Genomic DNA, 21,713 nt, shown 5'->3' with positions numbered 1-21,713 from the left:
CAAAAACGGTAAGTGGGTAGTTTGTTTTAGATGTTTGTTTTTTTTTTAAAAGGTAAACAAAGATAAATGATGGACATTATGCAAATTAGATTTCCCCGAAACACATTACTGGAACATAAAGGAAGATGAAGTTCAGGCTGTCTGGTCGAAGATGAAGAATGACTGAATTAGTTTGGGATGCAGCTGTGAAAAGTCTCACCGGTCACTGGAGGGCCCTGAACGGGATGACCAGTGTATGGAACGCCAATCTCCCCCGCCAAATCAAACTCCGCTTCTTCTACGCGACAGTAGAGTCCGTTCTCCTCTATGGCAGTGAATGCTGGACCCTTAAACCAACCCGAGAGAAGTCCCTGGACGGGTGCTACACCAGGATGTTGCGTGCAGTGCTTAACATCACCAAGAATGCACATGTAACCAACATGATCCTGTATGAGAGAACACCAAGGGTGGGTGAAGAGATCGCTGTAAGGAGAACGAGACTTGCAGGGCACTGCCAAAGACACCCAGAACTGTCAGCCAGCAAGCTGGTGCTGTGGGAACCGACACGCACGCGGGCGCCGGTCAAGAGGACGTCCCACACTAACATACGTGGACATACTCAAGAGGGATGCAGGAGCCCAGAGTACCAGCGAACTGGAAAGTACGGAGAATCGGGATGACTGGAGACAACGATGGACGGCTCGTCTGAGGACGACCTAGAGAGAGGTCACTGCTGAAAAAACTACATTTCTATAAATAAACCCGGCTTTTCTCATTCACTGTTATTTGTACTTTATACGAAAAGTAATGCACAATTTAAGAAGAAGAAGAATTACTTTATTTATCCCGCAACGGGGAAATTAAATTTTTTCACTCTTATTATTAATCATGTTACACACACAGGCCCAAATACACACATGCACAGACAGGACCTATACATGCAACTAAGGAGGGATGTTAGAGCGAGGGGGCTGCCAGTGACCGGCGCCCCGAGCAGTTGGGGGTTCGGTGCCTTGCTCAACAGCACCTCAGCAGTGCCCAGGAGATGAACTGGCACCTCTCCAGCCACCAGTCCACGCTCCATACATGGTCCACACAGGTACTTGAACCAGCGACCCTACAGTTCCCAGCCAAGTCACCTATGGACTGAGCTACTGCCGTATACTTAATTTGTATACAACCCACGTATTTGTTAGCTTGGACACGCAGGGCTGGAAACAGGAACAGAAACAAAGTCTGCGTAGGATGGATGGGTCGAGAAAAAAAAAAGGACTTTCACCCAGAAAGAAAGTCAACAGTGTAACGTAACATGCTGATTTTATATCATACGAACTGTATGTGGTTACCTTGACATAAACCTACACGTCTGTAGTTTATTGATAGTAAATACAGTAAACATTTATTTGCACTTTACATGGATCCCGCCTACTTTCTCAGCTGCTTATTCAGCACAGTATTCGATCTCTGTTGCGTCTCTGCTTCCTCCGTCTCCTAAATGTCTAGTTTATGTCCCAAAAGTCCTCTCCGCAGTTCTAAAGTACAACCACATTTCCTCCACCAAAGAGCCAAAACACAACTCAGACCCATTAGATCTACTAATAGGGAGGACATTTCATTTCCCTTCAGCATCCCTTTCCTCTCATCAATCAATACCCTCATATTGGACCAGGGTGCTGTTTGTGTGATTGCTAAAAGGCTGCAGTTATCAGACGTGACATATTACTCTCCTGGACCGTCTCTGGCTGCGTAAGATTTAAGTGCTCGCACTGGGATGACTGATGGGAAACACGACGACTGTTATTGAGTAATAAGTGTCTACCTCATGTTTACCTGCTGAAATTACCCGTTGAAATCCATTCGCGGGTCAGAGTAACAAGGTGTCTCCTGCCGCTGGAGTTAGACGCTTAATTACACTGATCATCCTTCGGCGATAATAACTGCGGCATTGAGCTGCAAATGAGGAGGTGCGCCATGCTGTGTGGAAAACACGACTAACAATGTTAACATTGGAAAACATATTGGTGGCGGGGGGGGGGGCTGAAACAAAGAAAGCTTAGTGAAAACTGGGGGCACAAGTAGAATACAAATGAGATGGTAACATCAAAAGGCTGCAGAGCTTGTGTGGCGCTCGAGCAGAGGGTTGTTATTTGATAAACTTAGCAGGGGGAGTTTAAAAAAAAGGTGGGAGCTGTGGGAGCGTTTGCATCCCAGAGGACTCACTTATGATTACACCAGAGGAGCAAAAGTGTGTGTGTGTGTGTGTGTGCGCGTGTGCGTGTGTGTGCGCGTGTGTGTGTTTACAGTCACTGTTTTTCGAAGGTCACGTATCAGAGAATAACTATTCTGTGCAGGGGTGTGTGTGTGTTGTTTCAGTGATGTTCACAGCCACCCATTAATGCTCTTCTTGCCTCCGAGCTTGCCGGTTGCCATGGGAACGCCTCTCCGTGCTCCTGCTGCTTCAGCTGCTGCTGGCAGCCTCCTATCACTCTCGCCAAGAGATCGCCAAAGGTGAGCAAGCTTGGAATCAGCAGGGCCCGTCAGGAGCTGCCAGTGCAGGGGGACGCGCTCTGGGAGCTGATGCACACCCCAAGTCAGGTGTCAAGGTGTCTCCATGGCAACCTGTATGGATTCAAGAGAGGTTCGAGCTGTTTTTTGACCAAAGCCAACTGATGCTGTCAGGGGAGCATCGCAGCTGAATGTTAAGTGACCAGATGAGGGCTTTTCTTTTTCACATCAATGAAACAACATGAAGAAGAAGTACTCAGATATTTTATTTTAGATTTTCATTTCAATAAATGTCGAGCTGCAACAATTAGTTAATACATCGATTCTTTGGCAACTATCAAATTAATTTCAAGATGTTTTGATAATCAAAAGAAAGTCAAATTTCTTTGATTTCAGCTCATTAATGCGACCACTTCTGGTTTCTTTCCTCCTTTATGATGTTAAACTGAATATCTTTTATTTGAGGACGCCATCATGGGCTTTGGGAAACACTGATTCTTTTCTCTGTTAGCGCTGCGAGTAAACTGCACCTATGACCGAACAGAGAAGAGAGCGATGACTACGGACTGACCTCATGCAGGGAACACACCTGTAATCACCGCTAATCGCCATAGGTGCCGCCAAAGAGAACAAAACAGAACAAAACATCACAAAGTGCTGCATACAATTTAAAAGTTGCAAATGAAATATGAGTTAAGCTTCCCGTAATTCTGACAGGGGACTTCTCTTTAATGGTGACTTTAAGTTGAGCTTGACAGTTCATGCCTGGCTCGCTTTCACAGGGCGGCGATGCAGGACTCAGGACACCATAGATGCCGTAGCTTTTACAGTTGTTACGGTTGTGAAACCACAATGTTGCTTGGTGACCGCGGTTATAAGCGAAATCGGTTAATCTTGACATCCATACTAGGTGAAGTTGTGCCTCTTCTTCTACACCACGGCGTCAAAAGGAAACATTAAAGATGTCTTGCACGTCTTTTTATACACATTTTGCAACTTTAAACAACTTTAACAGAAAGTTATTTCGTGTTGAGCCGATAAACGCCAGCTTGAACAGCCAGAACGGCTACTAAATTTCTATTGTCTATTGCGGTTTTCCAAGGTCAAGAGCGCACTTTCTGTATCAACTTTTGAGCCAAAATGGATGAAAAGAAAAGCTCAGAGAAATGAAAAAGGTTTACACTAAAAGTCCATGTCTTTGTGTGATAAGTTCAAAAATGACTTGTACTGACTGACCCTTCTGAGAGACAGTGAGGTCTCCCTTGTTCTTGCTTTCCTCCGTTAGAGCCAGGTGGATTTTCTTCAGTAAGACAGAGCTCTGTTTTTTCCCCCCTCCCCTCACATCTTCAGTCATCAGTGCTGCAGAAAGAGAGCGAGATAGAGCAGAGGGGGAGGGAGAGGGAGGCTTGAAAGAAAGGAAAAAGAGGAGAACATGTACTCTGTGCCATCGCCACAGATCAGAGAAGTTACAGAAATGGGAGTGGAGCAATCCCCTCGGCTCGACTTCAAAGGCAGCCGCCGTTTTTTTTTTTTTCTGGAAGAGAAAATAAGGACAACCGTTAAAGATTCAGAGCTGCCAAAGTTGTGTTCAAGGAGGCTGTCACCAACATCTGAGGAAGCAGAGAGAAAAAAGAGCGCTTAAAAGAAACGACGACTGATCAGATGTGTAACATAAAAGTCATCCCATCGAACGCCGCTAATGAAAATCGGACCTTGTGGTGCTTTTTCCTCGCCCTCCCGCTAAGAAAAGAGTCTTTTACCGTTGTTTTATTCCTCGCCTGTCAAACGCCGAGCCGCGACAATACAGAGCTTCACAAACATTATCACCGTAGGGGGATTTTAGCTTTACTGACAGCGAGCATACAAGGCCTAACACATGTTTTTCTTAAGTCTGCGAGGCAGTGTGTGCGCGCCGTTTGGCAGATTTACTCCTCAGGTTCACTGACGGCAGCTGTTCATTAATGTGAACACCTGTCCTCCTGTACTTTGAAAACAAAACCTGCTTCAGATCATGGTCATACGTGAGGATACGTCGCTCACACGGACACATGGCGGGCCTTATGTGTCACATTCGCACCGCTGCACTGAGGTATTGGTTTCAGTCCTGACACATCAGTCGGCACAGGGGGGACAGCAGGCAGCCCGTCACCATGGCAATGAGGCATCTCTCTCATCCGACCGGATTGGATCCTTGCGGCGGGGGAGCGACCTCCCACTCCCGAACATGTTCTGCGCTCAGAAGAAGTCTCAGGGAAGCTTTGATTAAATCTCGTTTGAATTATTTGGTCCAACTAGGACCGACTTCAAACAAGACAGGCGTCGTATTTCAGGATTGGTGTTTGGATGCAACTTCTGACGCTGTCTCCTGGGTACTATAACGCAGCAGCAGGGTGGGGGGGCTGCGAGCATGAGAGGTACTCGTAGGAGCAAAACAATACCTACGCCCAGGAGGGTTATCAGAATAACTTTTCCATGCAGATTGTGGCTAAAATAAGAAGGCTTTGTTTCTGTGCCGGTGCCGAGGGGTTTTGAAAATTGCCACTGGAGGCGTCTCAAAATAACTTTCTAACACTTGTGAGCACATTCTCACATCATCACATTAAGAAGCTGTTACATTTCGGGAAAACTCAGAACCACCTTTCTCACCACGCTTCGTATCATAACGTCTTCCTGTTCCTGTGAAATATCCTGGAACGGACTCTTCCTTCTTCCTGTAGGTGCCCAGATCTTATCGACCTATTCACACATCATAGGAACAAACTGAACAGTTGTGTATAGGTTTTCGATTAAACCTTCAGGACATCGTTGAACTGAACCCAGTTTCGTGTCACTTTGTTCTCCGAGATAAAGCCAGTATATGATCGGATGCTAACCACAAAACAATTGTGATCAGATTGTTCCACAACAGAAGCGTTGAACCATTTCCATCACATTAAAACTGCAGTAGGTAAAAATCAGATGTATTATAATGATTTTAAGTGTAGAGAGCCCTCTTCCTGCAGCTGATAGACCAAAGTCTTCTGTCATGGGCAAGATTTTATGTTGTTTTATTTAATGTTTTTGGCTCTTTATGCTTTTTATGCCGTATTTTCTAGAGCCTGAAAACAGAGCCACGAGGAGGTGCAGCAGTCTTGTTTTCTCTCAGAACACTTGAATTACAATATAATGAAAGTTTAGTATGGATCTTTTGTCCAACATTACCAAAAATAACCTGCCTACGCCAGGTTTAAATTGCATTAGTTACAGTTTTATTTAAAGGAGTCGCCGTCACTTTCCCCTAACAACATATTCTTATCAACAGGGTTGTATGATATTGTACGAAACGCTCTGCACAAAAAGTTGTAAGATATCTTATATAAAAGTAACAATATGTGACTGTTTTAAGTCTTCAAAAGGTGACGTTAGGTATTAAAACAACTTGGTTAGGATTAGAATAAAGGTTGTGGTTTGGCTTAAGTGCATCCGGGACATGAATGACAGCGGGATGCAGAGATTCACTGTCTTGTTCCCTGCTTTTAATACGTAGAATACACTCGATTTATTGATTTCTTCACTAATAAATGCATAACAAAATACACAGAAAATATGCGGAAAATGCATGAATTATTGTGCATTACTTTTAATTGTTATATACACGAAAAATGCATGAGACTGCTCCTTAACGGCGATGGGTCAGTCATAACTTAGCAACCATAAGTGTCAGCCAGCCTGTTATTATTATATTTCCACACATGATGAAGTGGTTGTAGTTAAGAGAAAGAAACTTTGCATGTAAAGAGTTTGGGAGGTAGTTTAATTCACTCTTTGCTCATACAAAAGAAAGAAAGACACTGTTTATCTGCTCTAGCTTACACTGCAAACATTAGCATGCCTGCTAACTAGCTTGCTAAGTAGCCTTAGTAGACTTAGCACCGCATGTTGTAAAATCAGAGATATCACAGTTTGTGGGCGTAACAGGTTCCAGTTAGTATTTTCCTTCTTTGTGGAAGCTGTTCCTGGATGCTACACAGTTTTAGCTAATGTTAGAAGCTCTTTATTGGATTTACTTTGGCTCACAGACACCGTCACTCAAGATAGCCTTGTGTTTGCCAAACACATCGATTAGCCTAGTCCTTATCCGAAAAGCCTTTTCTCTTATAGGGGGGAAAGAGAAAAATACTTGAACAATGAAGCATAACTTATTCATTTCATGCATTAAATATATATATCAAGGGCATATTTAAGATCCTTTTGCAAGATTTTAATTTTAAAATGATGTTTTCAACCGACTCGTGGAGCTAACATTAGCCTCCATATGCTAGCAACAGGTCATAAACTTTTACTACACTTTTGTCAGAAATCAAGGAGCTATTGTTTAAACGTTACTAAGAATTGTGCGTGATAAATCTGTCCTTGTTAGGATTGTGAACCACAACAACAGAAACCTCAGCAAGGGCGTAGCAACAGTAACTAAGGGCAGTAAAATTGCCTTTATCCCATTAAGTTTGAATAAAGGTGTGTATATCCTTGAACCAAAGTCAGCTGTTTTATCCCTTTGGATAAATGATGAAGCTCTAATAATATAATAACTCTTCCGTTTGATCCGAGCTGCCTCCCTCTCCGCTCAGAGATGATTAGATTGTAAATTTGATGCTCAATCAATTTTACGGCACTCTTCTTCTCCGGGGACCGTCCCCAAAGTAGCTCGTCTTTGACACAGAATTAAATTTTATTTAGCTATTCAATAAATTGACTGAGGACAGACTAATGGCCGAGGTCATCCCAGGGAGTAAAATAAAGAGTGTATTAGTCAAGTTTTTTGACTTGGAAAGCCAGTCTGCTGTTTGGCTTTGAAGTGTGGTTTCTCTGTCTCTGTGCCATTCTCTGATCTGATGGAGGAGCGCCGCGTCTGTCTGGCGCTGCGTTTTTTAAACAGCCACTTTCATTCCCTTCATGTCTCAAATGAGGCGCATTGGGATTCCAATCTTGTAACCTGCTCCTGCTGAATCCCCCCGCTCTCCATTTCAATCCACACCTGAACATGACACGCGAACGTCGCGCATCTCACATTATCGATAACTCTCAGATTCTGACACCCAATGGCTCTAATGATCTCGTCCTCATCCTGCAGTCATTGGGCGTCTGACTCTCCTCCCTTCTTATCAAGCACAACAACATGCAGACACTCGTGTTATTTTAAGCCTGTGTAGCTTAAGCACCTCTCTCTGCGCGTTTCCTGTCTTTATTCTTTTCCCTCTCTCTTGTCTCTTCATCTTCAGTCTGTGCTTTATCTCCCTCCTCACCGCTCCACTCCTCTCTCGTCTCTATCATTCACAACTGACAAAAACAGAAACGCAGTGGTGGTGGTGGTGGTGGTTGTTGATGTTGTTGCAGGAGGTGGAGAAGGGGAAAGTCTTTAGTTTCCGCCTGTGTGCTGGCGTGCATACAAAGCGGCCCAGAGTGACCCCGGGCAGATCCCAGGGAATTGTCGAGGCTGTGTTAGTGCAGTCGTTTCAGCACTGCGGAGTATGGACAGCCCCTTGTGAGGATTTTTTTTTTTTTTTTAAGTTTAAACTGAATTAGCAACAGGATTTTCTTATCCTCTGTGTTTTGTAACTTTGCAGTAATAGCTAGTATTGTTGGTAGATTGGTATGCTCAATATTGGGCCGTGCATACATGAAATATTAATAGTATTTTTTCATTGAGGATCCTTAGTCTTCTATAAAAGCCGTAGCTACAGTACCCCTGACGACTGGGGCATTTTAAGGATCCTATTTTATTAGACTCAGTATTTCTCGACTACTTTTAAAGCTCCTAAATAAATTATTATGTTTCCCATTCTTGGTGGTGTGGAGTGTTTAGACCTTCATGTTTGGAGGGGAAAAAATTACAAATGTTTGTTAATGTTTTGTGTTTTCTAACATTTCACTATTTAACATTATTTAGGTGGAGGCTACACATTTTGAAAGATCCCTGATCATGTAGATTTTTAAGGGCTGAGTGTGAAGTCAGTAACTCAAACGTGATCTTTTCTGACTTTCATCTTACTTTACCAACACCTCGTACTTTGTTATAAATGCTCTACGTTAAGCTCCTTTCACAACATAAATGTTCCAATGCACGTATTTTTTGTCAATATAACTATAATCAAAGGGACGAGAAACTACAGTTTTAATTTACATTCTCATGCATATGTTAACCTCTTCTTTGTGTGTGTACGTGTGTATGTGTGTGTGTATCATGCAACATGTTAGTGTGTGATACAAGTGCAGCCCATAAATCTGCTGTGCTTGCGGTCGATTGCACAGACAAACCCTGTGAATCAGTGGACCTATAAGAGGTGTTAATGAGGACGGGGTGGGGGTGTACGGCAGGATTCCTGTTGCAAATCATTCTCCCTTTCCTCTTCCTTATCTCCCAACACACACACACACACACGTATACACACACACACACACACACACACACACACATGCTCACTCAGTCCTCTCTGGAGCAGAAGGGATCAGCAGGGAGGTGGAGAGAGAGAGAGAGGAGATATTTTGTCCTCATACCTTCTTGCATCTGCCAGTTTCTGCCCCAATTAACTCCCATTAATATAATTTGCTGTGGCTCACCTTGATGTGGATGCTCAGTGCATACGGCATGAGCGTCGTCTCACATGAGCATCATCTCACATTGCAACATAACTGTGACACTTAAAGGAACATGAATTGCACAAAGTAGACGGTTACAACTGGGCCTGTAAAATGCATCATAATGAGTGGTGTTTGTATGTGTGTGTAAAATAGTATGTGGAGAAAGGACAGAGCGGTCTGACACCTCCTCTGACTGTCCTCGGTGACGGTGCCAACAGCTGTCAGCTGGTGTGTGTGTGTGTGTGTGTTTGTGTGTGTGAAAGAGAGAGGACATCAAAAATCATTAAAGGGGATTTTTGAGAAACTTTTTAGTGGCAAACTAATCCTGTGTGGCCTCTGACCTCCGCGTAGAAAGATCATTTCCCTCTAGTTTGACTCTGAGCCAAAGTCTTTACATTTATTTGTCCAACTAACAGCCTGAAAAATAGAAAAATTGACCTTATAACAATACAAAAAACGGAGGAAAGCAGCAAATCTCCAACTGTGAGCAGCTGGAGGTGGCAAATGTTTGGTATTTTCACATGAAAAATTACTTAAAATTACTGATAGAGCAACTTCAGACCTGAAAATCTTGTTTTTGCACGTTGATGTAGAAGTGTACACCAGGGTGTGTCAGTACACTGTGACATTACTTGGATATAGTAACCAGAGAGGGCTGTTGATCACTGCTTAAGTTAACTCTTTAAAGGTCATATTTTGTGGTTTCAGGTCATATTTGTATTTTTATGTTTCTACTAGAACATGTTTACATGTTTTAATGTTCAAAAAACACATTTTTCTCATACTGTCTGTCTGAAATGCTCTGTTTGAGCGCTTGTCTCTTTAAAACCCTCTCCTTAAAACGCCCAGTTTGCTCTGATTGGTCAGTGTTTCCGTGTCCTTCACATCTGCACTCTCTGCATCATCATTGCAGCCGGGGAATGACTGTAATAGTCCTTATCCACGGGGGCGTTTTCGCCTGCACTTCCCAGCATTGCACAGTTGATGTTGATGTGCTTGTCACTGGCTGTTATCAAAACACATGGAAATCTCACTTTTCATGGGGCCTTTAAATGATAAATGAATTATTAAATTATTTTCAGTCAACTTTCAACACTATTATCTTCTCATCCTCTAATCGAACTTAACTTCAGTTGATTTCAGAAGGAAAAACAGTGGAACGTGACGCCATTCTATAAATATATGCATGAAAAACTTTAATTCATTACTGTCGAGGAATCCAGAATACTTCACGTCTTCAACACTGACTTGACTAAAGAGAGAGATGTGCCTGAAGTCTCTCTACTAACCAAAGAGAGATGAAAGAGTGAGATGTAGCGTTGCCGAGTAATTGACCTCCTCTTCTCTCTGCGCTGAAGAGTCGTTCTTCAGCTCATTACTACCCACCTCCCGCAGAGTTGGAGTACTACCATGCTGAATGAAGCCCTCAGTTAAGAAGTTTGTTTTGAACATTTCTGAACAGCTTGCGAGCTCGACCTGAATCGTTGAACCCGGACGCCTCCATTGGTTTTCTTCCTGTGAGTCAGAATGTTATCCTGAGATTCTTCAGGTTGTGCGGGTTTTTGAAAACATCACTCATTCAAAGTGTAGAAAAGGAGCCGACATGACTCCTGATCGCTTTGATATCCTTCATTATTTACGGGAGGGAATGTGTGTGCGAGCTGCTGCGGCTGCAGGGATGTTGAGATGAGAATTAATCAGAGACTGACCCCGTCGGCTCGCCCCTGTTGTTACTGCACAGTACACTGTAGCTGCATGCCTTTTGTAGGATTGTTTGTAGCTACACCACGTTTCCGTGCAAGCCTTAAAAAAAGAACAATTTTGCCAAAGATAAAAAGGTTGCCCTCGGCCTACTTTAGAGACATTTGGATGCCGTTTTGGGGACGATTTCGGTTTTGAGCTTTTTCTGCTTTGCTGATAACAGCAGAAGAAAAAAAAAAGACATCCCTGCTGAAGCTAAAAGATTAGATTCACTGTATTTTTGAAAACAGGGTAAGAGTTTTCGCAGGGAGATAAAGGGATGATGATGGGATCAGTTGGTAAGAAGAATGACATTTATTTGGTACTTTCATGTAAAAGCGTGCAAATAGTGAGGACTGCATATTTAACTTCAGGGAGATTTTGACTGCTGTAGTGACGTCACACCTGCAGCTACCGGGGGCTGAAGCCTGAACCGCCACAGCACAGAAATGGACATTTTAAAGCTTCAGATGAGAGCCAAAAAAACAAACCCGGTGTTTCTTTGATGCTCTATATTCCTCTTTGAGTCGAGCTCTGTGGGAGACTCAAGACTTTGCCGTTGAGACGGCTGAAGAGCCCGCTGGAGCAGGTTGTTTACACAGGAGACAACTGTGTGCACTTTACCAAATCCTCTAATACGGATGAAAGGAAATCTACACTAATACACCGTGGAGGGCATGGTGAAAGTTTATTGTTTTGTGATCATTAAGAAAAACATTTCCTGAAGATCAGATGAGTCAGAAATTAGAATTCAGACATACCTACGTGGCACATATGAAGCAGCCTCATTTACGCTTTAAAAAGCATGAAGATCTGTTGTTTTATACGTTTGTTAGAGCAGCAAAACATGAAGCATGAAGTATTAAGTGCTCCTGTGAGTATACCAAAATGCTTTGATGATAATCACGTTCTAACTGTCATTTGAGAAACGGCAAATGTTTTCTTGGGAAATTTAACAGAACACATCTTCAGTTGCTTTCTTTCAAGCTTTGTTGTTGTGCCATAGTATTTCACACTGCGTGCAAATCTGTACTCGCTATCTTACGATCTTCCTCACACTTAAATGACAGATTAGGACGTTTGCCAATGACTACAAAGACGTCATATGACATTTATTTAACACGTGTAAAAATATGTATTTATGGTTAAAGTATAACGTTGTTAAACAAACTAAACAGTCTGGGAAAAGTACCAAAAATGATCCTCGACCAAATGTTTCCTTATAAATGCCACAGATTTCATTCTCTGTTGTTTTCTTTCAAGCTTTGTTGTTGTCAGGATTGTAGACTAAGTTTAAAAAGACATTAGAAAATATTGTCAGCGGGATCTGATTCATAAGACGTATAAACCGTGTCAAAAACGGATGAAAAATATTGAAAACAATCGGGTCTGATGAGCACTTCTCTCCCCATTATCCAGCAAACATGATGTATCTAATATTTTTTCTTTGCTCTGAGAACATTGATCTCCAAATTCAGGAAGGCTGCAGGAAAGTCAATAACCTCGGTGCCTCCTGGGAAATGTAGGCGTAGGATACGGATTAGAGTGCTTTCACATCAGCGCTGTTTATTGTTATTATTGCAGGAGCTTGTTGCTGTTTTTATTGGCACAACATTGAGAGGGAGGCCTGGGTGTGTGACTTATGATGACTAACAGAAAAACAGACATGACCCAGACTCCCAAGTGGTCTCTGCTCATCATTCATCCGTGTCATAGGCAGTTTATAAAGGTCTCTATCTTTCTTCATTATGGCGGCCACAAAGAGAGCGAGAGGGGGCAGGGGGCGAGATAAGAAAGGGGGGAGTGGAGGGAAGGAAGGACACGGGTCCCTGACATTTCCGGAGATCATCCGTCCGCTTAATCTGCTGGAAGCACACTATAGTGTGCTAACCTGGCGCACAGTTTCCATACTCTGTGTGCATTTACCTGTATTTAAAGGTCCGGTATTATAAATATATCCGTGTTTTTTCATTATAAAGCAGGTCCAGGTGCTGTATAAATACTGTGAAAGTATCTAAACGCTTAATCCACAGAGAAATGGACACAGCCCGTATTCAGAAACTGTGTCTTTAAACGAGCCGTCAGGACGGCTGTACAGTTGTGATGTCACAAATATACTATATACTGGTAAAAAAGGTTGCTATAGTGCAGTTACAGTCATTCCCCGGCTGCAGTGACGATGCAGAAGAAGCCGAAACACTGACCCATCAGAGCAGACTGGGCTTTTATTAAGAGAGTCTTAAAGAGACAGACGCTCAAACAGAGCGTTTCAGACGGAGGGTGAATACATGTATATTCAGACAGTATGAGAAGAATAATGTGTTCTTTAACATTAAAGCATGTTAACGTGTTTGAGTAGAACCGCCAAATACAAGTATAATCCTGAAAATGAGCACAATATGGGACCTTTTAGGACAAATGTGAGTCTTTTCTTTCAACTTTACTTCATCTTAACTACACAAAGAGTCCAAGTCTAATTGTGGTCGTATTTTGGTTGATATATTTATGCTTTATAAGAGCGCTGAGGGAACCTTGCTTGAAGATGGGCACCCTGTCTGCAGAAAATGGACCTCTAATTTTCACCTCATTTTAACAACATGGCGATAATGCAAACTGTCTTCCAATAGCCTCCTCACTCTCATTATCTAAAACTCAGAAATTAAACCTCGGACATTCAGACTTCACTTTTTGCAGCATTGTCAACAGACCTCTCAGACCCATAAATCATCTGATTGCCTGGACTGACTGTGTTTTGTGTGTGTGTGTGAGTGTGAGCGTGAGCGTGAGCGTGTGTGTGTGTGTGTGACACAGCTCTGTACTGCCAGCAGAAGTGTTGCCAGATGACTCTGCTCTCTAGCAGCTCAGTCTGTCATTGTCAGCCATGCAGCAGACGGCTAATGAAGGCAGCCCGACTCACCACAGGGTGCTGTGACATGCTGTAACATATCTCCTTCTCTCTGCCTCCGTCCTCACCTCTATGTCCCCTTTCTGCACGGCTGTCACCTCCTTTCCTTCTCCTGCCTCATTATTCTTTTTACAAGTTCAGCTGCTTATAACTCGACATTAAGATCCTCCGATAATATATCCTCTCTGAGTTTGCGTTTTATTGACTATACTTCAGGTTTAAAGTTTCAATCACTTCCTTGACACACACTGTTTTTACTGTACACTTCATATCTTTTGCATTTTTCTTTAGGTTTAGGTTTGCAGAGTGCCCCGAAATCCTCTCTTGAACACTAACTTATCCTTCTCTCCTCCCGATCCAGGTACATGTCTGATTCTGGGCTGCATGATCTACCCGGACGGCTGGGACAGCGACGAGGTGAAGCGGATGTGCGGCGAGCAGACGGACAAGTACACGCTGGGGGCCTGCTCGGTGCGCTGGGCCTACATCCTGGCAATCATGGGCATCATGGACGCCCTCATCCTCTCCTTCCTGGCCTTCGTCTTGGGAAACCGTCAGGACAGTCTGATGTCTGAGGAGCTGCTGGGAGACAGTAAGAGGATAATACCTTCAAGGCTCACAGTGGGTGGACGGTGTCAGACAGTGAGGTTGGTCAGCGGGAGGAGAAACAACTCAGATTAGATCGTTTTTTCATGGTCAAGCTCCCAAAACTAACTAGTAAATACATTTTAATCCCCAACTAGCAGCCAATCAGGGAGTCAGATAGACCCAAAAAAGCTGCAATAATGGTTATGCAACAATTATATGACTTAAAATGACTAATCAGGGGCGTACAGTGCCGTCAGCTCGGTCACAGAGAGCATGTCCTCCAACAATGTGCCCTCCCTCAGATTGCCACCGCGGAGACACGCCTGTGTTCAAATTAAATTAAAAGCAGCGTCATATGATATGCCCTCAAAAAAGGCAAACCCCGCTCTGTTATGGTTTTCTTTTTTGTTGTTGTAGAATAGTCAATTTTGTGAAACATCGCATCTATCTTCTATCTCATCGTGTGCTATAGGCTGCATTCTTCTATAATGTTCTTGCCTTTATATCGGATCTTCTTTTGAGGTAATTGCACTAAAAAAACGTCTTTAGTTGAAGTCAGCACCACAGTGAAACAGACAGCTCCTCAGCTCTCAGCACTGTGACCGTCAGAGCGCTGTCCATGGTGCTGATGGCTTTCAGTTTCACCTTTTTATAGTTTCCCAATCCTAAACATCTCATTCCACTTTAAAATCCAACACATCGCTGTAATAACTACTGTTGTAACATTACACCGCTGCGACTTTCTTTTGATGAACTGCTCCAGTGGTTCTCTTCCCGGGAGGCAGGAGCCATCAAGGGTTGACTGCATCAAGCTTAAAGGACACGATTTTGTTAACAAGACTGAAAACAAGGAAAAACAAAACAAGAAAATACAATTTTGCTACAGAAATTGAATGTATTTTTTCTAACTTTGCTCTGCTAGGTGCTTTTTACTTGGAAATAACGGAAAGTTTTACCACTTTAGACCTCTTAATATCATTCAAACCAATCTGATGGAACTGTTCACAGCTTGTCGCGAGTAAACGCTGCTTATCCTTGAAGGTTCATAAGCCAACTAATCGATTAATCATCTAATTGTTCCAGTCGTAGTCCTGACACCAAAGTCCCAGGTGCATTTGTCCCCCCCATTAAAAACACAAGTGTAGCCCAGGACTTTTATTTTGATTAAATGAAAGACATTTCTACCATAAATTGATGCAGAAATGGCCCAAAGTGGTGCATAAAAAATAAAGCAGAATGCAGGAAGTCAAGTGTGTGACGCTCAAAATGAGGAGCTTCATATGCAGAACAGCAAAAGTACATTCTGTAATCTTCAAAACCTATTTCATGGTAATTCATGGAGCACTTTAAAAGAGACAGTTTGGCCAAAAAAAACAAAATAAAAGCTGCGTTGACATTACACCTGAAATGAGATTCAGCCCCATTTTCAAGACCATACAAAGCAAGGGCCTTTAAACGTATTATTAAATCGATTTGGACGCCGGCCTGAACGTCTGCTCTGTCTGAACACACACATTTGGCTCGAGAAACGCATTTCTAAGTCTTTAAAGTCATGAAGCTCAAGTCCACGCAAAGTCAAAGTGAGCTCCTTATTTTGTGTGTGAGTGAATCCGTAAAATGTGCGACTTGAATCAACACCTCGGCTACGTCTCTGTGCTTAATTGGCCTTTCCATTAAAGCTCAGTGCAAAAACGAGACACATCAAAGACACCGTCGGAGTCCTGCCGCCGCGTACCGCACAGCCCACCTGCAGCGTGAAATTACAAACATACCTCATTTCGTCCTTGCGCAATTTCCCATTCTCAAGTTATTCATTGTCATGCATTAGGTGACTGTTATTATAAACCGGCTGCTTGCTCCTGTTACCGACAGGATTGTTGTGCCTTGATTTGGTGAGAAGACAAGCGCCCTCGGACCCAAAGAGAATGATTTAAACAGTGAGGAAGGGGGCAGGAAGGAAGAGGAGGAGAATACAGATGAAGGAGGACGCAGATGAGAAGCAATGAGAGGAGGAAGACGGGTGACTGAGAGGAAGAATGCAATAACAGCACGGGTTAATTGAAGCCCGGGGATGCTGGACGGAGTCATGAATTACTAATGGCTGTTTACACAGCTTGCTGCCAGCCTGTCTCAATGAATCACAGCCACCCTATCAGCCAGGACACAGTCGCCTGTTGGCTCGTCTACGCTAAAAAGAGTGGAAGGAAGAGGCCATTATCAGCCCGGAGAGGGAAGGACGAGACAGAGGGGGATAATGAGCCGAGGAAGAGGATGAGAGAGGAAGAGGGGCAGATGTACATGAAATATGAGAGTGAGAGGGAAAAGTGGGGGATCCATCACACAGCGGATGAAGTTTAAATGGGATGTTTTCTTATCTTGTCACTTGGGAGGATGGATAGTGACATCTGTCCAGAGACATCAGATGAGTGTTTTAATGCATGGCTCCTGTAGAGGGGAAGAGCTTTTGTGTAACACTGCCATCTGCTGGTTAAAAGGAAAAGTGCGTTTATTGTATCCTCTCCACGCTGAACTGGTTTCTCTCTCTTTTTACCCACAGAGAGCGGCAATAACGCCATATAATATCTGGAAATGGTACAGCAATCGCAAACACAGGTAAGGATCACTTATCGATCATCAGCAGATCACTGAGTGTAACGCTGTTTACCCTTGAGAGTAACATTAACCATAAAACCCACTTTATCTCCTTGCTGTTTGTTTCCCATTGTTTCCTTTAAAGCACATGAAAACTTGCTCTCAGATCTTCTGTATTTTTCCGTGAGATTACATTTTTAAGACCAAATAAGCAACAATCAAAGCTGTTATTTAGTTATTTATCAGGATTTTAACACTCAACAACTCACTCAGTAAATCTGCCGATTGAGACAAAAGGTTTTGAACCCTTGACTAGCTGCCCCCTTTTTCTAGAGGGGTGAGGGTGGCGGACAGAGGATGCTCAGGGAGAGAGCGCAGGTCAACAGTAGATTGCATTATTTTTATTACTGAAGGTGCAGGTACAGAACAGTAGTGACATTTTTCCATCTCCATGTTTTCCAGAAAACAACAGAACAACAAATGAACATATAATAAAACATCATGTCTCAGTCTCATCTCTTAGTTACTGATCGGCATCGACAGAGTTAAAAGAGCATTAAACAACAACAGAAACATAAATGAATGAATTTGAATGAAAGTTTGGATTAAAGTTCAGATACTGTAGGTCGTATCTCTTCGTAGTCCTTTTCATAGATTAGTTCAAGATGCAGCCCAGTGCAGTGTTTCATAAATCTACTACAAATTAATGACTTACTAACAAACGATTTAATTAAAGTTTTCTGTTTGAGGGCCGTTCTCGCGCTCACTCGTGTCTCATAAGTTGCTGCAGAAATGGTCGTGTAGATACCATTTGCTACATGGGTTTGGTTTGAAATCTAACACTTTTTTTTACCACTTGAGAACTGATAAATACGGTCACAAATCCCTCCAGAAGGCCCCGTTAAGATACTCAGACCTTGAAGAACACTACAGAAAAATCCGTGCTGTGATTTTGATTTCAAAAACTTTAAACTTTTAAACCGCTCACAAACCCCCTTATGGTCAATAAACCTAGGAAAGCCATACATCCCCTGAACGCACCAGGTATCTACATCTAGTTTGTGGTTGTAAAGTTTCATGAGGCTGTGATTCTTTTTTTTTTTATACAATGAGGTCAAGTTTGAAAAAAAATGGTCTTGCCACAAAGAAACAGGTTGGCCGGCTCCAGCCTCTGAAAGACTTTTTGTCGTCAGGGTCAGTGAACGTAGGGGGGGCGTTAAAAGGCGTCTATAAAACTTTTTAAAGAAGAGATCTTTGTTTTCAGCTCGTAGCCTCGTCCCACTCGCTCTCAGTCGTGTCGCCTAATGATGGTGTCTTTAAAGCAACTGACTGAGGAGAATCTCGGGAAATCAAAATATTCCAATATGCTTTTAAGTGATTGCTTCCACCCCCACAAGTAATAATAATCATGCATTTTATTTAAGTTCTTCTTCCCTTTACAACCCCTCGACATCCAGTCTCCCCCTTTATGTCCCTTGAAGTAGCTTTAAGCTTTCATCTAATTCCACACTGTGACTGTTCTTATCTGGTTATATGATGATCTGAGTGCCATGTGAAAGCCTTCTCCACTGCATTTCTTATAAATATAATTCTGGTGGAGGCATTCTCATTAAGCTATTGAGGTCGTATCATAACTTCAGCTTGAAAAGGTCAGCCATGATGTTTATATGAAGTGAAATATTCAAACCCAAAACTGCTTTTATACGTTATTTTACCCCTTTCCCCCCAAAATGAAGCTTGACGTATGTGGTATCTTCTGTAAGTGTGGGATCTTTGCTAAAGTTCTGAATACAGTTGTGTGGGTTTAAACAAAGCTTGGCTGCACAACGTGAGTTTTTAATGAGTGCAGAAGACACCACATGTTTTTTTGCAAGCTCGTGCTCCTTAAGCAGTCTGTTACAATCAGTTATCATAAGAAAAATCAGCAGCAATCACATCACATAATTTTATTCATCAGATAAACATCCTAATCATGTAATGGCTTGTTTATTTTCATGTGTTTGTGCGTCAAATATTGCAACTAAATAAAGAAAAATAAACCCTCTTGTAATTAAAGATTTCACCAATTTAAAATGTGTTTTTTTTCTTTATCTGCAAGTGTCTGATGCCGTAATCATGAATGTGAATCAGAGATGCTTTTGCATCATCGAGTGAATAATCAGTGTTTAAAAGCACAAGAGTGGGTTTATTCTTAAAAGCAAAGAAATTGGTTCGTTCAACAATGGGATGACGTGAGAGTGAGTACACCGTGAGTGGAAATCTTGAATTAAAAGCACAGGAAAAACTCTAGATTTTTGAAAAGCACACATAGCAAAGATGTTTGAGGCTATTTCTTGGTTTTAACAGTCAAATATAGCACAAACAAGAGGGAATAACTCATCCATATCCATGTTTGGGGCGGCAGTAGCTCAGTCCATAGGTGACTTGGCTGGGAACCGCAGGGTCGCTGGTTCGAGTACTTGTGTGGACCATGAATGGAGTGTGGACTGGTGGCTGCAGTGGTGCCAGTTCATCTCCTGGGCTCTGCCTTAATTAACCTTAGCTAGCTAGATTGATGCTAACCTGGCTCTGTCCGCAGCTAACAAGACTGCCCTTCAAGCCCCTCTAAAGCTCTGCAATTGACATAATGGAATTTGTTAAAGCTGCACATAAGCGTAATTAAGTGTCAAAACGACAATTAGCTGTTTTAAGGGAATTATCTGGGTCTTTTTCCTGGCGTTGAGCACTTGCTCGACAAATGGCCCAATTAATAATGACTTGGTACCCAGTGGGTTACTCGGTGGTGTAGTGGTCAGCGCTGTCGCCTCTCAGCAAGAAGGATGCGGGTTCGATTCCCGGTCTAGTTTGCATGTACCCCCACAAATCACTTGATGACACTCGGTTATGTCTCTGATACACTGTCGTCTGGCCTCACTGCTCGAGGCCCCCCCTGGGGTGAGCGGACGAATGAAATATTAGTTTAGTTACCTGCTGTAAAACTGCACTGTGTGTTTGCCGCTGGTGACTCTCTTCTATCGCTTTCTTTCCATAATAAAGCTATCCAGACTCAAACCACGAGTCGTATGAGTATTAATCTTCAAAGAGGTGCTGTTGAGCAATGCAACCGAACCCCCCACTGCTCGGGGCGCCGGTCACTGGCAGCCCCCTCGCTCTAACATCTCTCCATTAATTGCATGTATATAGGTCCTGTTTGTGCATGTGTGTGTATTTCGGGCCTGTGTGTGTGTAACACGAATAACAATAATAGAGTGAAAATTGAATTTCCCCGTTGCGGGACTAATAAAGCAATTCTTCTTCTTCTTTGAAACTATTCTAAACTACATACATTCCTGCAGGTCTTGCTGCCTTGACGTGATGTTACTTCAGGATCCAGCTTCCCTCTCCTGGTCCGACCTGAGGCTGGGATGCAGAGCTGACGTGTGGGGAAAGAACACATCAAAGAAGAGGAAGTCTGGAAGAGGTCACACACCACCTCGGTGGAGACTGGGATGCCGCTTATCCTCCTTGAAAGTCCCCCCCACCCCCTCCCCTGTAAAATAGCCTTCTCCTTCATCTCAAGCTGCGTATTTTTTGCAGGATGAATCCTCCAAAAGACTTTTGCCTGTGTTGGTATCATCCTCCATCTTCCCCGAGCTTTTCAAACTGAAATGTTTGTCCACGTGGACGTGAGGAAGGCTGCCAGTGCACATGTTCGGCTGGAGGAGCAAAAAAAAAAAAGAATATTTAAAAGACTCTTTACGTGGAAATTCAGCTCCAGGACACCCGCCACAGAGCGCCGGCTGCTCAAATCACATCAAATCAAAACAAATTATCCAGACTTTGACCGACACAAATAAGGACGTAACAGACTTTAGGTGGAAAGCTGTCACTTCTTCTTTCTTATCAACTCCACAAACTCCCTGCAAATGAGTTTGGCTTTGACACCGTTTGACCTTTTGATTTGAAAGAAAAGTCCGGACCAGAGAAAATGACAAATGAACAGAAACAAGAAACAAGAGTGCTGTTTTCTTATAATTAAATGTTTGATGTGATAGAATCAAAAGGTAGAAATTAGAGGTTTTGTCGGTGACAACTTTACTAAATGGGTAAAAAACATCAATTGTATGAAGTCTTTAAACTGTGTATAGCTGCGTGTTGATTATGTCCCTGTACTTTGTCTTGACTTTGAAATGTACACTTTGAAATGTCAAGCTATTGGTTCATTATTATTGTGTGCCATACGGTATCGTGTAACCTGACAGTGTTGTGCAGTAAAATGGGCTAAGTAAAGCTGAACTGGACGTTCTTGAGGCTGATTTAGTTTGTTTTTATCTTCTTGTTTGCTGTCATTCTTAAGTCTTAAGGCTAAAAGAGCCAGTTAAACGCAGAGAGAGTCCAACTTAACGTACATTGAAACACTTTTGAAGTAAAAAAAGACACATTTTGGAAAAAAAACAACACTCATTCACTTCCTGGCGGAGAGTTGGCATTCACCTGGAAGCGTACCTGTGTTTCCTGGGTCCGATGTTCCCCGCTTTGTATGTGACCGGGGAACATCAGACCCTTTTCTTTTTAAGATTATTTTTCTGCAGTTCTTCAAGCCTTTGTTGGATAGGACAGACAGGCAATGGTGTGTGAGAGAGAGAGAGGGGGAGATATGCAGCAAAGGGTCGGAGGCGAACCCGCAGCCGCTGCTTCAATGCCCCCCAGCCTCCCTACATGGGGCTCTAAGCACTCAGCCACTGGGCCGGTGAACCCCTGTCCGTTGTTTTTTTTTTTCCATAATCAGTGCTGAATTCAGCAATAA

General features: G+C 42.8%; 1 protein-coding gene across 1 annotated transcript in view; it reads left to right on the top strand.

Annotated features, from left to right (window-relative positions):
• The window catches only part of lhfpl3 (LHFPL tetraspan subfamily member 3), a 44,208-nt gene extending 23,018 nt beyond the window's left edge, over positions 1–21,190 (top strand). The window contains exons 2-4 of the mRNA XM_083935500.1: positions 14,109–14,339; positions 16,893–16,948; positions 20,263–21,190. Of these exons, the coding sequence (XP_083791626.1) occupies positions 14,109–14,339; positions 16,893–16,915 (254 nt within the window). The 3' untranslated portion in view covers positions 16,916–16,948; positions 20,263–21,190. The remainder of the gene's footprint in view (positions 1–14,108; positions 14,340–16,892; positions 16,949–20,262) is intronic.
• The last annotated feature ends 523 nt before the right edge of the window (positions 21,191–21,713 follow it).

Source organism: Echiichthys vipera (assembly GCF_963691815.1).
Source record: "Echiichthys vipera genome assembly, chromosome: 20".
In the NCBI taxonomy this organism is placed as follows: domain Eukaryota; kingdom Metazoa; phylum Chordata; class Actinopteri; order Perciformes; family Trachinidae; genus Echiichthys; species Echiichthys vipera.
This window is presented reverse-complemented; position numbering and strand designations above follow the sequence as displayed.